Here is a 17,184-nt window from a genome sequence, read left to right on the forward strand (position 1 = left end):
CTCATCCAAGAAAGCATATTAGATGGTGACCCAACGCACATGACCAAAATGCAGAATAAATATAAGCCACATAAGAGATTCCTGGACAAAGCCGGTCTCGTAATGGGGATTTATATACCCGGCCGTGCATCAACTTGATTTTATTGTTGAGGTCTACCATTATGTTGCCTAGCAACTAATGACAAAGAGCAGCACTTAATAGGAAATGGGTAACCCGTAGGAGACACACTAGGAGTACACATAGATGGGGTGAGATCGACACCAGACACAGCAAAGCAGGTTAGCAGAGTAGAAACAAAGAGACATACAAACCCAAATAATACACCAATTAAAAACAGGAGCTCCAGAGGCGAGGAATCGTTAGTTTGTGTTAATTAGGATTCGTCTTTCACAGATGATACAGCTAGATTTGGGGCTGTTCGTTCTAAATGTGCAATCACTCAGCCCTGAATCAGTCTCACTGAAAATGGCCATGTGACAAGCCCACACTCTGCAGACTGTGTCATTGCAAACAAAAGCTGCTTCACTGACATTAAACCAGCGACTTTGATCCCAGTGCCACCACAGGGACATATTTTAAGAGTAGCTTCAAGCTTTACAGTTGGTTAAAGGTTAAACAAATGGTTTGTGAGTTCACAAAGTCTATCTCCGTTTGAGTATCAGCGTTTCAGATGCAAGTTTTGTCTCTTGATTAGGACTAGACTTACTTTTGATTTTGGTTTGAAGTCGTGGCAGAGAAACAAAATCCAAATTCCATTTATGTGTTATAAAATGAATATCCCTTGTTAATTAATTTCAGTTTCTTTAAAACATTTTTCTGGGTCAGTGTGGGAGTTTTAACACACTACAGGGTTGACAGTTTTTTTTTTTTTACATAGTTTTGTAAATATTATGCATGAAACTTTCCCTGACCTTGCTATTATGTACCATCTGTTTATCTTTCCAGGGTTTTCTCGGAAGCTGGTTTGTTGGACAGTGGTGAGCCCCTATGTTTACACATTTAGTAAACATTAGGTTTTAATATTGATGCCTTAAATTACCATAAATGACTTGCTTATTCTTCACTGGACTGTACGACGGTAGGGACATCTTAATGATAAAATATCTGCCACGATAGACTTAATAATGACCATGTCTATGAAAATAAGACTATATTCAAAATGAAAAAAATGTAATGTTAAATTAAAACCAGTTGTGTGGACCTGCAGATACCCTGTCCTTAACAGTGATAATTGTACTATCTAAGACTGAACGACTCTGACGGAAATGTAACATTTTCTTTGGTTTGCAGCCATAGCAGGGAGGTCTTACCTCTGGATGTCAGAGATCAGCCACCAGGCCCAAGACCAGCCTCCCACAACATATGACTTCTGATCTGAGCCACAGCAACCACCTTTGGAACAATGACATGGATGTCACATGGTTATAATCAACACATTAAAAAAACAGTAACAACAGGTAATCATATGAACTTAAAGGTGATGATTGTTCACTGCTGTGTTCACAACTTGTTTCCACTACCATCTAGTGGAAAATACAGTCAGTTATGCCAGAGGCCTGTACTACGAAGCAGGGTTTGGAGTTAGCGATGTAACTTTAGGGTTAACTGGGTTTTCAGTCCTACGACGCTGGTTCACTTATTACAGTGTACATTGCCATGGTAACTTACGCTGCAGAGCTAACCGGTTAACAGGTTATGTTCCTGATAAGAGATCAATTTTTAGAAAAGCACCGCCTACTGACCAATCAGCTCTCTTGGAAGATCCCTTCATCAAAACCCTTCGTCGTTCCCTGACGATGTTTTATATGAGAGATACAGATTCTCATCGGAGGGATTGACTTATCTGTTTCAGCTCCTCGAGCCGTATGTTGCCGGGGCAACACGTCAGACGTGCGCTTACAGTGCCTTAAGGCTTGATTATGCTTCCGCGTAGTGATAACGCAACGGCAACGCAACGGCCACGCAGTTGCTTGGAGACCGTGATGGTTCTGGGTTGGGTTTACGTGTCGAAATGCAATTCAAAGCCACACCGGGAAAGGGCGCTATGTTTTTTGTAAAGACTGACCGACCGACCGAGACTCTTGGCGTATATCATCGTAAGCTTCGTTATAGCGTATTTGTTTACTTTCCGGCTTTAAACATCCACAATTTTTCAGAACTTGGTGTTTTATTTCTTTGTGCAAAAGCGAGAAGGTGCAAACAATAAAACGAGGTGAAAACAATAAAAGTAGCCTTTTAAAAGTTTAAATGGTGGTGTTTATGAGTGGAAACCGGATAGCGGTCTCCAGCGGATGTGGTTAGCGGACCAATCACAGCCAAAGCCGCTGCGTTGCTGTTGCGTTGGCGTTGCGTCGCCTCGATGCGCGTCGAGGATTTTTGGGAGGCACACGTCAGGCCCTTGCGTAGACGCAAGGGGGGTCCGCAAGGACGTAAGGGGTCCGCAAGCTCCCTTGCGTTGTGTCGACGCGGAAGCATAATCCAGCCTTTAGACTATACGCATGCACTGCGTTACTTTGCCACTACTTTTATGTATGCTGTGAATTATGTTTTTATATTTATTTTTTATACCACCGGGATTGCAGCTGATAAAATAATGAGGCTGATATTGTCATACACCATGCCACAAGAATACATCTAAGCAAAACATTATTTTTAATTAATATAATTGAAGTTATTTTTTGGCCCTTCTCTACCACTGAGCTAACACCCACAACTCATTAATTCAATGGAATACACAAATGTAATTATAGGCAGATCTACTTGTGATCTTATGATAGGGCAGCGATATTATAAGACTATTAACTTACGCATTCACACAGTCTGAGATTTTTTTTCCAGCTTTCCTTCCTGCATTTTGCAGCTGCAACCGTATTGCAAACTTCTTTCTGTATTATATGTATAACTTCTTCATATTTCTTATGGTTTGCTTCTCGTACGTGAAATATGTCGCTCTGCTGCCCGTAGACTGATCCATGTTTGCGATTGGTCAAATGCTGCAAACCCCGCCTCTTTTATGTGCACGCGCTCATAGCTGAATTGGGAACCCCTGGGTTGACTGAGTTGATAACCAGCGTCGTGTGACCGCTTATCTTTGATTGCAGTTGTTAGGCTAACTTAAGCCAGATAACAGAAAGATACCCTGGGTATGTTGAACTCACTTTGAAATACAGGCCTCCAGTTTAACACAAAACATAAAAACACAAACACCTCAATTGACTACTTTTGTGTACAATTATAATTTTGCGTGCAAGTTAATTGAACACATCCATACGTGATGTGCGCATGTAAACAAAGCAGAAATAATGTATATTAATACATACAATACATGGGCCTATTTGTAACTGTAGCAGCGGATTTGGCTTTAAACCCAATGTATCATACAATAACCCAGTTCTCATCGTCTGGTAGGATGATGGTCCTGTGCTGTTCTGAAAGTCAGAATAACAAGCAACCACAGCGCCCACAATGTTTGCTCCTTTTATACTAGGAGCATGCACATCCTCTCTGCTTTCCGGTGCCACTTTCAATCTGTTGATTGCTCTCCCACTTAAAACCCTGGTAGGTGTGATAACTGTGTAACAACAGCATTTTTTTTTTGTCAAGGGCAGGCAAGATGTATACCACCTGTATGTTCTCAATATACTGTAAATGCCTCATGGTGCAGTGTGTGTTTATCTGATTATGGTGGTTCATGTGATTCAACACAAACCATTTATCCAAATCACATCAAGATAAACTGTCCTGACAACGTCCATTAAGAAAATTAACACCTCAAACAAGCCCCTTCTTTCTAAACGGCAGAGTCCAATTATTTTCTCCGGTCCGACTATTTGATTGGACGGGTTTTTTACAGTCCTGCCACGGCCACAGATGATATTTTTTAATTTCCTTTTAATGTCAGAGCATTAAATGTATAATTTGCTATCGGTATGTTAGGAGGATTTCAAGTTATATAACAGAAAGTGTTTCTGTAAATAATCACCTAAACCTTTAACTACATACAGACCACCACAAGAAGATCCCTTTTCAAAATGTCATGTTACCCATTACCTTTCCAACATGGCACTGCAGAAATGATTCACTGACAATAGTTTGTTAGTAAATGTGAAGCCTTTCTAGATGCAATCTATGCGTGAGGAAACACGTATTATTCCCAGCCACTGGCCTTAGTCTGATAATTTAATCTGGAGTGTTTAGTGTGACATTCCCAGCTGCCTCACGTTAACTGACAGACAGAGGAGGGGGAGGATCTGGACTATCTTTACTGACACTTACTCCCCCAACAACCAAACATTACAACAGGACACACCTCTCACACCGCTGATGTATTTTTAATTTCCCATCAACAGGAAAAGTACTGTTAAAAGAAATCTCACCATTTCTCACAATATACCAATAATGTACTTTCCTGGTGTGATTGAACAATAAAACCCACAGGAAACAGTAGCATAATGTGCAGAGCAGGAAAACAGAAACAGAATGCTGCAAAACTGAGCAATACTCTCAAGACGACGATGACCTATTGGGCTAGTCCGTCTTGTGACTCTTCATTTTGCCTCAAACGATTCAGTATCTGAGAAGATGCAACACATCTTACATCAACGAATCTTACGGCACGAGGGGACACAGGTGGCGAAGCGGTTAACTCTGCCGATGATGACGTGTCTGTGCTGGGACAGGTGGTGTTATGGGCCCAGCAACTTTGTTTACGGAAAAACATATACATGTCTCTTCATTTGTGTCACTCCAGCAGGAGCAGGAAAACTAATTTCTCTAGTTTCTAATGTAGTATAATAAGGTTTTCTCACAAACATTCAGCAAAGAAGAGACCAAGGTCAGAGCCAATCAGGGACTCGGCCTTTGCTCAGACCGTGTTGATTCTTCTTCGCTGTATGCTGCTAAAAAACATTACGCTACACACATAAATCTGAAATATTAAAATATAATAAATTCTGGAGCCCTGGTAGCGCTCAAATATAATGGCGCTGATTTTTTTTATTATTAATCAATTCTTACTTTGAACTTTGCGTCCTTGAAACATTGAACCATGAAAGTCTACCATGAAAAGAGATTTTTAGAAATGCTCTCTAGCAATATAATTTAATTCATACAGATTAGAGGAGCTGCTTTTAATCAAGGAATGTGGGCGGGACTGGCTTTTACAATTTAAACCCACCTGACTTCTGCCAAATGCCATTGCCAACTAAAGTACAACAGACTGAGGACCGAGTGGAGCAGTGCACCTAAATACCCCCAGTGGCTCCAGTCCACCATTGGCATATCTGAGATTCCTGATAGCATTCACTGGGGGGGGAGGGGGGGAGGCCCCATGTGAATGAAAGACAATAGACAAGTACAACTTCAGTTTCCTTGATGAAAGGTTTTGTTATCAAATAATAATAAAATAGTGTTTTACTTGAAACATGTCGATATGGCAGAATAATTTTGCCTTTGTCAAAAAAAAAGGATATTAGTGCTCTGCCTTCCAACTTGCCCAAACACAGAGAGTCAGTTATTTTCACATATGTGGAATTTATCAGCCTTTGATTCAGGATGTGCAACTCACGCCCACTTGCCTCTGCTCTAATTCCTCTGTGTGACTGACACGCTCATAAAATACTTTGTTCACAATGGAAAAAACCCTCTACACTGTGAGTTAAACAGGAAAACTGCCCCAACAGATTCAGTTACAGGAGCTTGCTGGAGATATTTTGCGTCAATACACACTGTCATATCACATTTATAAATCAAGACAAGATTTACAAAATATTTAAGGCAAAGGTCAGTCGTTCCTAAAAGTCTAGGAACTCATATCACATGACGTGATTAGCAGTTTGGATTTGACTAAAACACAGAAATTAGCCCTGTCTAAATGTTACTAGGGGGGACTTTGCACTACATCAGAAAACTTTTTGAAAAAGGGTTGTTATTGATGTTATTTGTAATGTTCTGATCTCCCCGTGGTATCAAAAATGGTATCAAGAATGGAGTATTTTCCTGGGTATTGAGTATCGTGACAGTAGAGAATGTGTTTATCAGCTGTTGTGATGCCAGTCTGTGGGACTGACGCGGACACAAAAGGGGGCCCTGGCCTCTGAGTTTTTATATGGGGGCCCCTGAGATTATGAAAAGCCTGTGTCCTGTGTCAGGCCCCAGATACATCAGCCCTGTCCCTGTAATGTAATAACTCGGCCTGTGTTCCTCCTGCGGCAGGGAGCCACCAGGTCCTGATCCAAGAGACACAGGACATAAAATAAAGCCGTTAGTCCAGCTCCCCCCACATCCAGCCCTGTAATCAACGCTTTACCGACAAAAAAACAGCACAGTTAAACCAGATTCATGAGCAAAACGTTGCACGGATGTGGAACCAGAACCGAATTCCTGACCGAGACTTTAAGAAGAACAGCAGAGAAAACAGGTGGATGTATTACGGGGACATAACAGACGTATTTCTGAATAAAACGCTTAAGGTACGAAATGACGACACATTTCCATACATCCACATAACGTTAAACACACTTAAGGGGAGACTTGTATTATTTCAGGGATGGTGGCGTGGACCTATCGACTACTAAAGTAACGCTAGCGTTACACCAAACGATTAACGTTACGCGGTTGGTTGTGTGACACGTGACTAATGTACGCCATTAAATAAACACACGTTAAACGTCGAATGGAGGCTGTGAGTATTCTGGTTATATATGTGCTAGCCCGGGTTTCCCTCGTAGGCAGTAAGATGTCCATCGAGCCAAGGAGCCCGAGGAGCTAGCAGAGCAGCCACACATCGACCAGAAAAGCGTAATCGTTACCTGAAACCACAAGGGCCTCGTTTGGTCCGACGGTGTGGCAGTTCCCCATTGTTCCGACAGAAAAAGAACGCGTATCCAAACCTATTCGAGTCTAACGAAAGTAATTTCACTTATAAACTATGTTTATCTCGTTTTTTCCTCTCACCAACTCTCAATTATCGATGGGGTTTTTCTTCAACGGGCGAGAGTCGAGCAGCGAAAAGCGTCACTAGACCGCTATACGAGATGTCACTTCCGCTTACAACTTTCAAAATAAAAGAAACATTGATAAATGTGTGTTAAAGTATTCCCTTTTATTTTATTTTGAAGGTCACCTCCATACTTCCGTTCTTGATTCACTGCCACTTGACTCAGCTGATCAGCTACCCCTCCCTCCTTTTCTGCCCCTCCTCCGCCGTCGAGGGATAAGATACCATAATAATAAAAAGGCGTGGTTGTTTAAATTTCCTCTCACGAAAGTAACCTACACAAGAATTAAGGGTGCTTTTCTTCAGCGACGTGTTTGTGGTACTGAGCCCTTAGTAAGCAAGCAGCAAGCATCTTAGATTCGTTTGTTTTCACAAGCAGTACAATCACAATCCAGTCGAAAAACAAGCCCATTCTTCAAACGCTTAGATATTGAAAGCAACAGACGGATAAACTCTGTTGGGTGGCAGATCCACAGGACTCACTTACCTGGTCTACATTTAGACCCATGACCATGGCGTAGTCAACGTACTGGATTGACTTTTACCATTCAGACGATGCTTGATGACAGCTCATTTGTGGCTGTTAAACTACCAACCAAATCAATGCTCTCTCAATGACACGCCATGGGTCTGGATGGATCGAAACTTCTTATTTCAACATCCTCTCTTCAAAAACAAGTTTAATTTTACACTTGAGAAAAGGTATGACAAGAACTAAAGGAGTGCCCTCATCTCACCTATTGAACCCGGCCTTCAGTGGCCCAGCAGCAACAAAGACCAGGTTCAGATTTCAAGGGCCAGTCAAGTCTCTCCAACGGTGCAGTTGCTAACAGCCGTCTAGCCACCATCTCCTTAGCAACTAAACTCTTAAATCTGGTGGAGGAGCTCTGACAATGAACACTTTACCACACAGAGGCAAGAAGCTGGTGACGAAGCCCCGGAGACACAGACGGGCCATAAACCTTCTCGAGTCGAAGACAACGAGAGTGCAGGTATGCAGCGTGTCCTTCCCGCGTTGCGTGGCACAGACATGCATCTCAGCAGGTCTCCAGTGAAGGCAGAGGCTCATCGAGCCAGGCTATATCAGCAGAACTAGCGAAGGAGTCCTGGTTCAATCCCCACCACATGGACACACAACAGGAAGAACAGTTATAACTAGATAACTAGCTGCTACGATCAGACTCTACACACCTAGGTCCCTCTCCCTTGGGTGTCCATGCTGTGTTTTAGAGAACATTGAAATGTCCAACAGAAGACTTCAAGGAGGAGGAACTATCAAGTAGCTTTCCCGGTGACGTTCGGTACCCAGCAGGTGTGAAAGCAGGCCCTTCATCCAGCTGCTTGATCACTGGCTCCAGGGCATGATGTGTCGCTTGATACGAGAGGGTGCTCACCTGCGGCGCTGTCAGGATCAAGAGATTGATGTGATCCACCCTCTAGTCTTGGACCCGAGGCATACTGAAACCTAGTTGCTCATCAGGATCTCTGATTGACACCGACACCTAGGTGTAGAGGCTTTCAAGGCTCCGGGGAGGGGGGACCAGGTCTCTGGTGGAGATTAAAGTTAGGGACCGCTCCTTCATCCGAACCATCTCATCAGGCTTCCTGCTGGTGTAGAAGAAGGACTGAAGGACTCAACACACTTTGGGGGTGTGGCTGTTTGAAGATCATAGAAGGATGGGTCATTTGGGGGCCCAGCCACTTGGAGTTGCTGCCGCATACTTGGCTGAGTAAAGTCTACTTGCGCACCAGTGCATTCATGGACATGCCCCCTTTACCTCCAGGAACTCCTCACCCCCCAGACCTCCTCACGCACCCTCCGTTCTGCAACCACAAACACCCTCCAAGCCCCCAGAACCAAGCTCCACACCATGGGTGATCGGGCCTTTTCCTCGGCTGCTCCGAGGAGGTGGAACACCATGTCTTTAATGTACAAAATGTCTCTTATAGGTTCTCCTTAACTATTTTTACCTTGATCATTTTTATAGTTTGACCTGCTCTGCAGCACTTTGATTGCTGAACTGTAAAGTGCAATACAAATACAATGTATTATTATTATTATTATGAAGTGGGTGCAGCCTGATTCAGTGTTTTATTTATTCATCTGTTAGGTTTTTGTGTGCTACAGTGATTCACAGTTGATCCACTGTTTGCATTTCTGTGTGTGCATCCAGAGATATAACACACACACACGCACACACACACACACACACACACACACACACACACACACACACACACACACACACCGATCTCAGGCTTCATTATTCACAACAAGTCTTGGGGAAACATAGGGAACTCATTTCTTGGGGCAACATAGGGAACTCATTCTAGCAGGTGCTCACTGCACAATTATAACTGTGTAACTATGTACTTCATGTACTTGTACAACAGGAAGTGGGTTGCATCATTTCCACCTATCTGATGTCTCAGTCATCCCAGAGCCCCACTGCTTTACTGTTCATCCTCTGCCTCTACATACTCTTTGATTTGATTTCTTGCTGCACCACATTCCTCCTGGCAGCAGAGTTGGCTTTGGCATCAGCACAAAGACTGAGGGCTTGTTTGTCACATTACATCCCTCTGCTAAGCTGTCTTTCTCAGTTAGCCGTGTTTCCTCTTTAACCCAACTTTAATACATGACCCAGTAAATCTTCCCACCACACCTCAAACATCTCTGTTGGATTACACTGTCGTCAGCACAACATGTGTCTAATATTTTGAAAGATAACAGCCTGTAAACATCCCCAATTTTAAGGGCATTCATCTAATAATGTGTATCTCCCCATTAGCCAAATAGTTTAAATGTTTTCTCCAAAATGTCGAAACAATGAAAATATTGATCTCTCATGAATGATATGAGACAATACAGGAAATCAATGTATCCACCTGGGACACCTAATTGCAAGGAAAAGCTTTTTAGAAAGCAGCTGTGTGGTTTTACTTCTTCTTCTTCATGGTTACATATTTTAAAGAGCCACTAGTCATATCTCTGCTTATCATAAAGGTTGTTATGGGCGCAGGCATGTGGTTTGTTTGACAGCGATGACCCCACATGAAATCTACGTTACATGTGTGTCACATGTTTTTTTCAGCACGTGACACTCGTGTGATGGGTGGCATAATGCATATGAGTAACATAGTAGTCAAGAGGCATACAAGATATCTCCTTTCGTCTTTACCAGGGAGCTTTAGATTTCTCATTGTTGTAAAGATATTGATGAAACAGAGACAGAGCTTGTGATATATTGGAGTATTAAAAGTAATAATATAGTGATAAAAAATATTCAAAAGTATAGAATTGAAAAAAAAAAAAAAAATTCAAAATAAAATAAAAACACATTCACTCATAGCTACAAATCTGATGACAAAATTGCACCTTTAATGTGCCACTGTGTGTATATGGCACGCAACCGTCCCTCTTTGTGAGCCTCACGAGCCGCTGCAGTGTTTCTGCTAAGCTAATCATTAAGGATAATAAAAAAGGAAGGTTATATCACCCCGAGTCACTTAAATTTCAGCTAACTTTTCCATGGAGCTTGGCCCAGCCCAGACGAGCGACAGTGGTGATACGGGGAGCAGACATGGAGCAGCAGCTCAGCAGACCAACGTGGAGCAGGCAGATAGAGTTCACCCTGGCTGGCATCGGCTGTGCCGTGGGTCTGGGCAACGTCTGGAGGTTCCCTTATCTCTGCTACAGGAGTGGAGGAGGTGAGGCATGAAGATGAAATCAATGAATGAATCAGTGAAACCAGTACTGTACATACGCACTGGGTCCAAGAGTTAACAGGCTGTGATGTTAGAGAGCCCTGTTTTAAACACGTTGTCCTGTATTGATGCTGATTGTGTTGAAAAATGTTCAAGTTGTTCTGACTTTACCTGAGTGTGCATGTCAGTGTTAATATAATATGTGTTACAAGGCCATACTGAAACTCTGCATGTGCAGCTGGAGGGAACATTGGTTTACAGTAAAACAAGGCATTTTATGGGAATCTCACCAGGATATTATAAAACCGGTAGAAACCTAACCGAAACCAAGCAAAACATGTGTGACGGTTGACTTGCCATACTGCCAGGTGCCTTTCTGGTGCCATACCTGCTCATGCTGGTGGTGTTGGGGATCCCTCTGCTGTACATGGAGCTGACTGTGGGCCAGTACACGAGGAGAGGCCCTGTCCATGCTCTGGCTATCGTCTGCCCACTGTTAAAAGGTAATTTTCCCAGTCACTGAAAGGTGTCCAAACTGGAAAAATGGACATTATTTTTGACATAATGTTTGTCCGTTCTCAGGGGTGGGCATCGCATCAGTGGCCATCTCCTTCATCATGTGCACGTACTACAACGTGGTCATCACCTGGGCCCTCTATTATCTCTTCAGTTCCTTCCGGGCAACATTGCCCTGGCAGAACTGCAACAACACCTGGAACACACCCAACTGTACCAATCATGCCAACAACAGCAGTTACTCCTCCACGGCCAGCCAGGAGTTCTTCAAGTACGTGGGAGAAACCAGCGATAGCTTCAGAATTGTAAAACCATTTGAGATAATGCTCAGATTACAGCATGATTACAAAATCGCTATTAGTCTGGTGACTGTGACAGAGGTGAACAAATTATTTTAAAACACAACATAAAATGATTAGTCATGTGCGGGAAATCAGGTGAGAAGGTTACTGATAAGAGTTTAGAAAACATGAAATAGATTATCTTAAAGTGCCGGAAGTGTTACGTCATTTTTAACCTTGAATTTAATCACTCGTCTTATCTAAAATATGAATTTTCTGCAGCCTAGCATATGTCAGTTCTTTGGTTTTCATGTGGATATACTGGGGATGTATTGGGAATAGCTTAAAGTGCAATGACGTCCTGCTTATGAAAAAGAAGCTACATCTTCCATTGTGGATATCTTGCTGTTACAGGAGAAGAGAGGGGAAACGGCTGGTTTGCTTATTAACTTGTTTAACTGCAGATAGTGGGTAAACGTGGGAATGTGTAAAACCAGGGATGTTTCGGTGCAACACATAACTCTGTACAGTCATTTCCTTGGAAATGATTAATTCGTCAGCTGGATTTGGGTGGCAGGACAACATACCAGGTCCCTGCTCACACTATCAAACTATCTATGTTTATAGAGTCCACACACACGCAAGTGGCTCTGTTAGCCTGCAACCTATATGAATGGTTTATCATGTTGTGAGCATGAGATGTGTGTGTAGGTATTACATACACTTTATTGCCAAAAGTATTCACTCACGCATCCAAATAATTTAAATCGGGTGTTCCCATCACTTCCATGGCCACAGGTGTGTAAAAGCAAGCACCTCGGCATGCAGACTGTTTCTACAAACGTGTTAAAGAATGGGTCGCTCTCAGGAGCTCAGTGAATTCCAGCGTGGTACTGTGATAGGATGCCACCTGTGCAACAAGTCCAGTCATGAAATTTCATCACTCGTAAATATTCCACAGTCAACTGTCAGTGGGATTATAACAAAGTGGAAGTGATTGGAAACGACAACATATCATCCAAGAAGTGGTAGACCACGTAAAATGACGGAGCGGGGTCAGCGGATGCTGAGGCTTATATAACACAGAGGTCACCAACTTTCTGCAGTCAATCGCTACAGACCTCCAGACTTCATGTGGCCTTCAGATTAGCTCAAGAACAGCGTAGAGAGCTTCATGGAATGGGTTTCCATTTTTCTCTGGAGGGACGAATCACGCTCCTCCATCTGGCAATCAGATGGACGAGTCTGGGTTTGGCGGTTGCCAGGGGAACGGTAATTGTCTGACTGCATTGTGCCACGTGTAAAGTTTGGGGATGGCCCCTTCCTGTTCCAACATGACTGTGCACCAGTGCACAAAGCAAGGTCCATAAAGGCATGGATGAGAGAGTTTGGTGTGGATGAACTTGACTGGCCTCAACCCGATAGAACACCTTTGGGATGAATTAGAGAGCTAGGCCTTCCCGTCCAACATCAGTGTGACCTCACAAATACACTTCTGGAAGAATGGTCCTTCCAGAAGAGTTGAAGCTGTTATAGCTGCAAAGGGAGGACCGACGTCATATTAAACCCTATGGATTAAGAATGGGATGTCACTTGCGAGTCAAGACAGGCGAGCGAATACTTTTGGCAATATAAATATAGTGTATTTATTTGCTTCCGGATGAGCAGAAAGGACAACAAGTTCTCACGTTTGATCTGATGTTATCAGATGCAGTGTTAGGTGAGTAGAAATATAAGAAATGGGCTACGTGAAGATGTCAGATATGCAGCCTTATTATGTGAATATGTGGGCATGAACTGTTCAGTATATATACTGTATATAGCACTGGGTTTTTATCAATGCAAAGTACAATTCCGTCAAAATGTAATATTGAAATGTTTCCTTGTTTTATCTCTGAAATCAGAATACCACTTCAGGTCACAATAATTTTAACACCTTATCATCCATTTGCATCTGTGCGCATTAGGTTATAGGTATCAAACATAAATTGGCATATTATTGATATGATAGGTGCTTACGGGGTATAAAAATGGTATTTGGATGATAATATGGTCAACGATCAGTGGTGGTCAGATGATGATGACACAGCCCATCAAAGACATTAAAATCCCCAGTGGGTCAACACATGTTAACTAACTTACTACTACAAGGGAAAAGAGATGTGGGACGTCTGTTTGTTAATGCTTATAATTTAAATTATTACAATCTTCATCACTACCTTTTCTCTTTTTCTGGCTTGTTTTGAAGATATAAGATGCTGGAGCAGACGAGTGGAGTAGATGAAGCAGGAACCGTCCGGTGGGAGCTTTTCCTCATTCTCCTCATGGCTTGGATCCTCATTTACCTTTGCATTTTTAAGGGGGTGAAATCAACAGGCAAGGTGAGTGAAAAGAGAGACAAGTTGAGACAAGGAGACGGACAGTGAATAACAGCCGCTTGTCTCTGGTTGCAGGTGGTGTACTTCACGGCTCTATTCCCGTACGTCATCCTGATTGCCCTGCTGATCAATAATGTGCAGCTTCCGGGAGCATTAGATGGAATATCCTTCTTCATCGTGCCGCAGTGGGACAAGCTGCTCTTAGTGGAGGTTAGGAGGGAGACAGAGGGGATCTGTACTGGTTCTGTCTGATACTGGAGAGCAGTGCAGTTAATTCGTACTGGCAGCGATAAGTGGTTTTTGGGTGACCGTCCCTCTGTGTTGCAGGTGTGGGTGAACGCTGCAGCTCAGATCTTCAACTCCATTGGGATTGGTTTCGGCTCGCTCTTGGCCATGTCCAGCTACAACTCCTTCAACAACAACGTTCTGAAGTAATAAGCCAGCGTCCTCACACACTCAGTTTCCTCCCGTCAGCAGTGACAATGATGATCACTGGGCAGTAAGGAAATGATATAACATCATCTGCTCTCCCCCCACAGGGACACCCTGACTATATCCATCATCAACTCCCTCACCAGCATCCTGTCAGGCTTTGTCATTTTCTCTGCGTTCGGATACATGTCTCATCTGCAGGGCATCCCTGTCAGCGAGCTGGCTGTGGATGGTAAGAAATCAAAACAAGTGATTGATAAAAATCTCAACTAATATCTTCAGCTCCAGGGAGGCTGGTTTGATTTAATTCTGGTTTAGGGAGAGCCCAGTTTCCTGCAATAATACTGCCAGTGTGACTGGTAATTACTCATGAAAATGATTTTAATCCCCACCATCCAAAAAAAGAAAAGAAAATAATATTTTGCCTTTGTGAGAGTTTGTAATATTATAAATCAGGATCCTTGCAAGGCAATGCTTCACGTTGTTACTGGTTATTTCTTTATGGGAAAGTGCAAGCAGAGCTGCAATCTAGTGAAAGTCATGATAGCTGATTAAAGCCAAGGACAAACTCTCATTTTGTCCTAATTTATGACACACTTTTGCTAGAAAATACTGTTAATCACAAAACAAAAAATAATGAAAGGCTATAAGCTTAAAATATTTAGAATAAATGCATTAAAAAAACATAAATATTGATTTTATTAAATGCTGTGCTACAATATACACCATTAGTATGCATGCAGCCTGGTATCTTCCCATTCATATTATAAACAGCTGAAATCAACCATATATCTCCATCACATTTCACATGAGCTTCTTCTTTAGAAGGAAACTGACATGAGCAATGCTACACTGTCACCTCGTTTGTTGCATCCAGGTCCGGGACTGGTGTTTGTTGTTTACCCACAAGCCTTTGCCAGCATGCCAGTGGCTCAGCTGTGGGCTGTGATGTTCTTCTTCATGCTGCTTTGCCTCGGACTGGACAGCGAGGTAGCTGACAGGGAACACATCATCACATCAGTGATTATAGTCAGGTTATGTGCAGCAATACAGAGGTTCGACGGGACTCTGCTTTTCCTTTTTTCCAGTTTGCAATGGTTGAAGTGATGGTGACCAGTCTCATGGATGAGTTCTATCAACAACTGATCACATTCTTCAAGCGGAAGGAGCTGTTTGTTCTGACTATCTGTGCTACGGCGTGCCTCCTAGGAATCCCTTGCATCATGCAGGTAGAGAGACTGTAATTCACCAGGTGAGCTCGAACCAACGTACATACATGTACCTGCCGTTCTAAAGAGCGAGTGTCTTTCCAGGTGGGTATCTATGTGTTCCAGCTAATGGACCATTACACCGCCATCGTGTCCATCATGTTTCTTGCCTTCTTTGAGGTTATAGCCATCTGTTGGTGTTATGGTGAGCAGATGTTGTGTTTGTTTCCTCAGTGGCCAGTTGATGTAATAATGTATAATGTATAATATGTGACTGTAAACGTCTGTAAACGTCTGTCAACGGCTGATAACTGAAGTAGCTTTCCATGCGCAGGAGTGAATCGCCTTTCAAACAACCTAGAGGAGATGACTGGAAAAAGAGCAAACATCTTCTTCAGAATGTGTTGGCTAGTAGTTGCCCCTGTGTTGATCACTGTAAGTTAACAGCCCTTTTTAAATAGTTTCCCCCCAAATCAAAACTGAGATCCCTCTAAAGTGTCACATTAAATGTTTCTTGGCAGGTCATCCTGATTTTCTCCATCATCCAGTTCAAACCAGCCCGCTATGAGGACTATGTCTTTCCTCCCTGGGCTCAGGGGGTTGGCTGGCTCATCGCCATGGGCTCCATCATCTGGATTCCTTTGGGTGCTATACACACACTGTGGGTGCTACCTGGCTCATTCATGCAGGTGACACACATTTACCTTTTGTTTTTATGTACCTCGTCCAAAACGTTGCAGTTAGTACGCATGTGTGGCTACATCATTTTGAAAGTCAAGCTATGTGTTGATGTTTTTGGTACATTTCTCCCACAGAGACTGAAGCGGTCCGTCACACCGTACGCCCTGAATGAAATCTCAAAAATGCCGAATTATGAGAGGGGAGGAGGCACACCTGCAGGCTTAGCCGTCATCAGCTCCAACATCCACCTGCCTGAAAAACATCCTATTCAGACAAACCTATGATCCTCACGTTCCCTTAGTTCATCACAAATTAGTGTCTGTCATTAGTTTGAAATCTTCAGCAAACTTCTGGTCAAGTATCCTACAAAGAATTAACTAACATGATTTGGGAAAATGTGTTGTTGCATATCTGCCATGCAGGTATATTAAAATGGCCATTTTTGAGCGCCTGTTAATTTTATTTGTTGTTTTTACATTTGAGATTTTGTAGAACTTCTAACAGTTTGATGTTGTGAAAAGACGGCGTACAGGGTCGGTTATTGTTGTGTACATCTTTAATATCCGGCCAACAGCTTCCTCTGTTGTGACAGAGCTCCAGATGACAGGACTGCTCAGGACGCCACACGCTTCCCTAACTCAGCCGATGCAGACTTTACTTTGCAAAGGGTGCCATCTTTTGGCCAAGTCTGTTGATGCAGGTGTAAATCTGTCGTCGGGTACTTTGATTTAGTACGCACGTTTTAAACCAATAAAATTACAAAGTGATGCTGCACTCACAGTTCATACAGCCGAACCACTTCCCTTAAAAACATAAACCACTGTGGACTCATTTATTAGGTCAAATACAACAGGGCATATCTGACAAAAATGATATACGCTGGTGGTAAACAGAGGCGTACACGGGTCACACAACTCTGTCATGTCATGTCATGTAAGATGTCATAAAAACCTGTCACAAAGTCCACCACTTGTGTCTTATT

General features: G+C 42.8%; 2 protein-coding genes across 4 annotated transcripts in view; one reads left to right on the forward strand and one right to left on the reverse strand.

The window, feature by feature from the left end:
• The window catches only part of LOC311026194 (flotillin-2a), a 66,719-nt gene that overhangs the window by 10,308 nt on the left and 39,227 nt on the right, over positions 1-17,184 (reverse strand). The window contains exons 2-3 of one of the 3 annotated variants that reach the window (XM_084029583.1): positions 6,811-6,859; positions 1,312-1,393 (exon numbers count right to left, since the gene is read on the reverse strand). In XM_084029583.1, the coding sequence (XP_083885709.1) occupies positions 1,312-1,393; positions 6,811-6,859 (131 nt within the window). Of the gene's footprint in view, positions 1-1,311; positions 1,394-6,810; positions 6,988-17,184 lie in introns of those variants that run through there. The other 2 variants (XM_084029584.1, XM_084029582.1) reach the window with 2 other exon arrangements.
• Positions 10,534-17,105, forward strand: LOC311026009 (sodium- and chloride-dependent GABA transporter ine). The gene is made up of 13 exons (XM_084029285.1): positions 10,534-10,709; positions 11,075-11,209; positions 11,289-11,493; positions 13,752-13,884; positions 13,957-14,091; positions 14,209-14,312; positions 14,421-14,545; positions 15,191-15,303; positions 15,402-15,542; positions 15,627-15,726; positions 15,856-15,956; positions 16,043-16,210; positions 16,337-17,105. The coding sequence occupies exons 1-13, from the start codon at positions 10,583-10,585 to the stop codon at positions 16,484-16,486; spliced, it is 1,737 nt and encodes a 578-aa protein (XP_083885411.1). The 5' UTR covers positions 10,534-10,582; the 3' UTR covers positions 16,487-17,105.

The sequence above is a fragment of the Eutrigla gurnardus genome, assembly GCF_963514095.1.
Source record: "Eutrigla gurnardus genome assembly, chromosome: 15".
In the NCBI taxonomy this organism is placed as follows: Eukaryota; Metazoa; Chordata; class Actinopteri; order Perciformes; family Triglidae; genus Eutrigla; species Eutrigla gurnardus.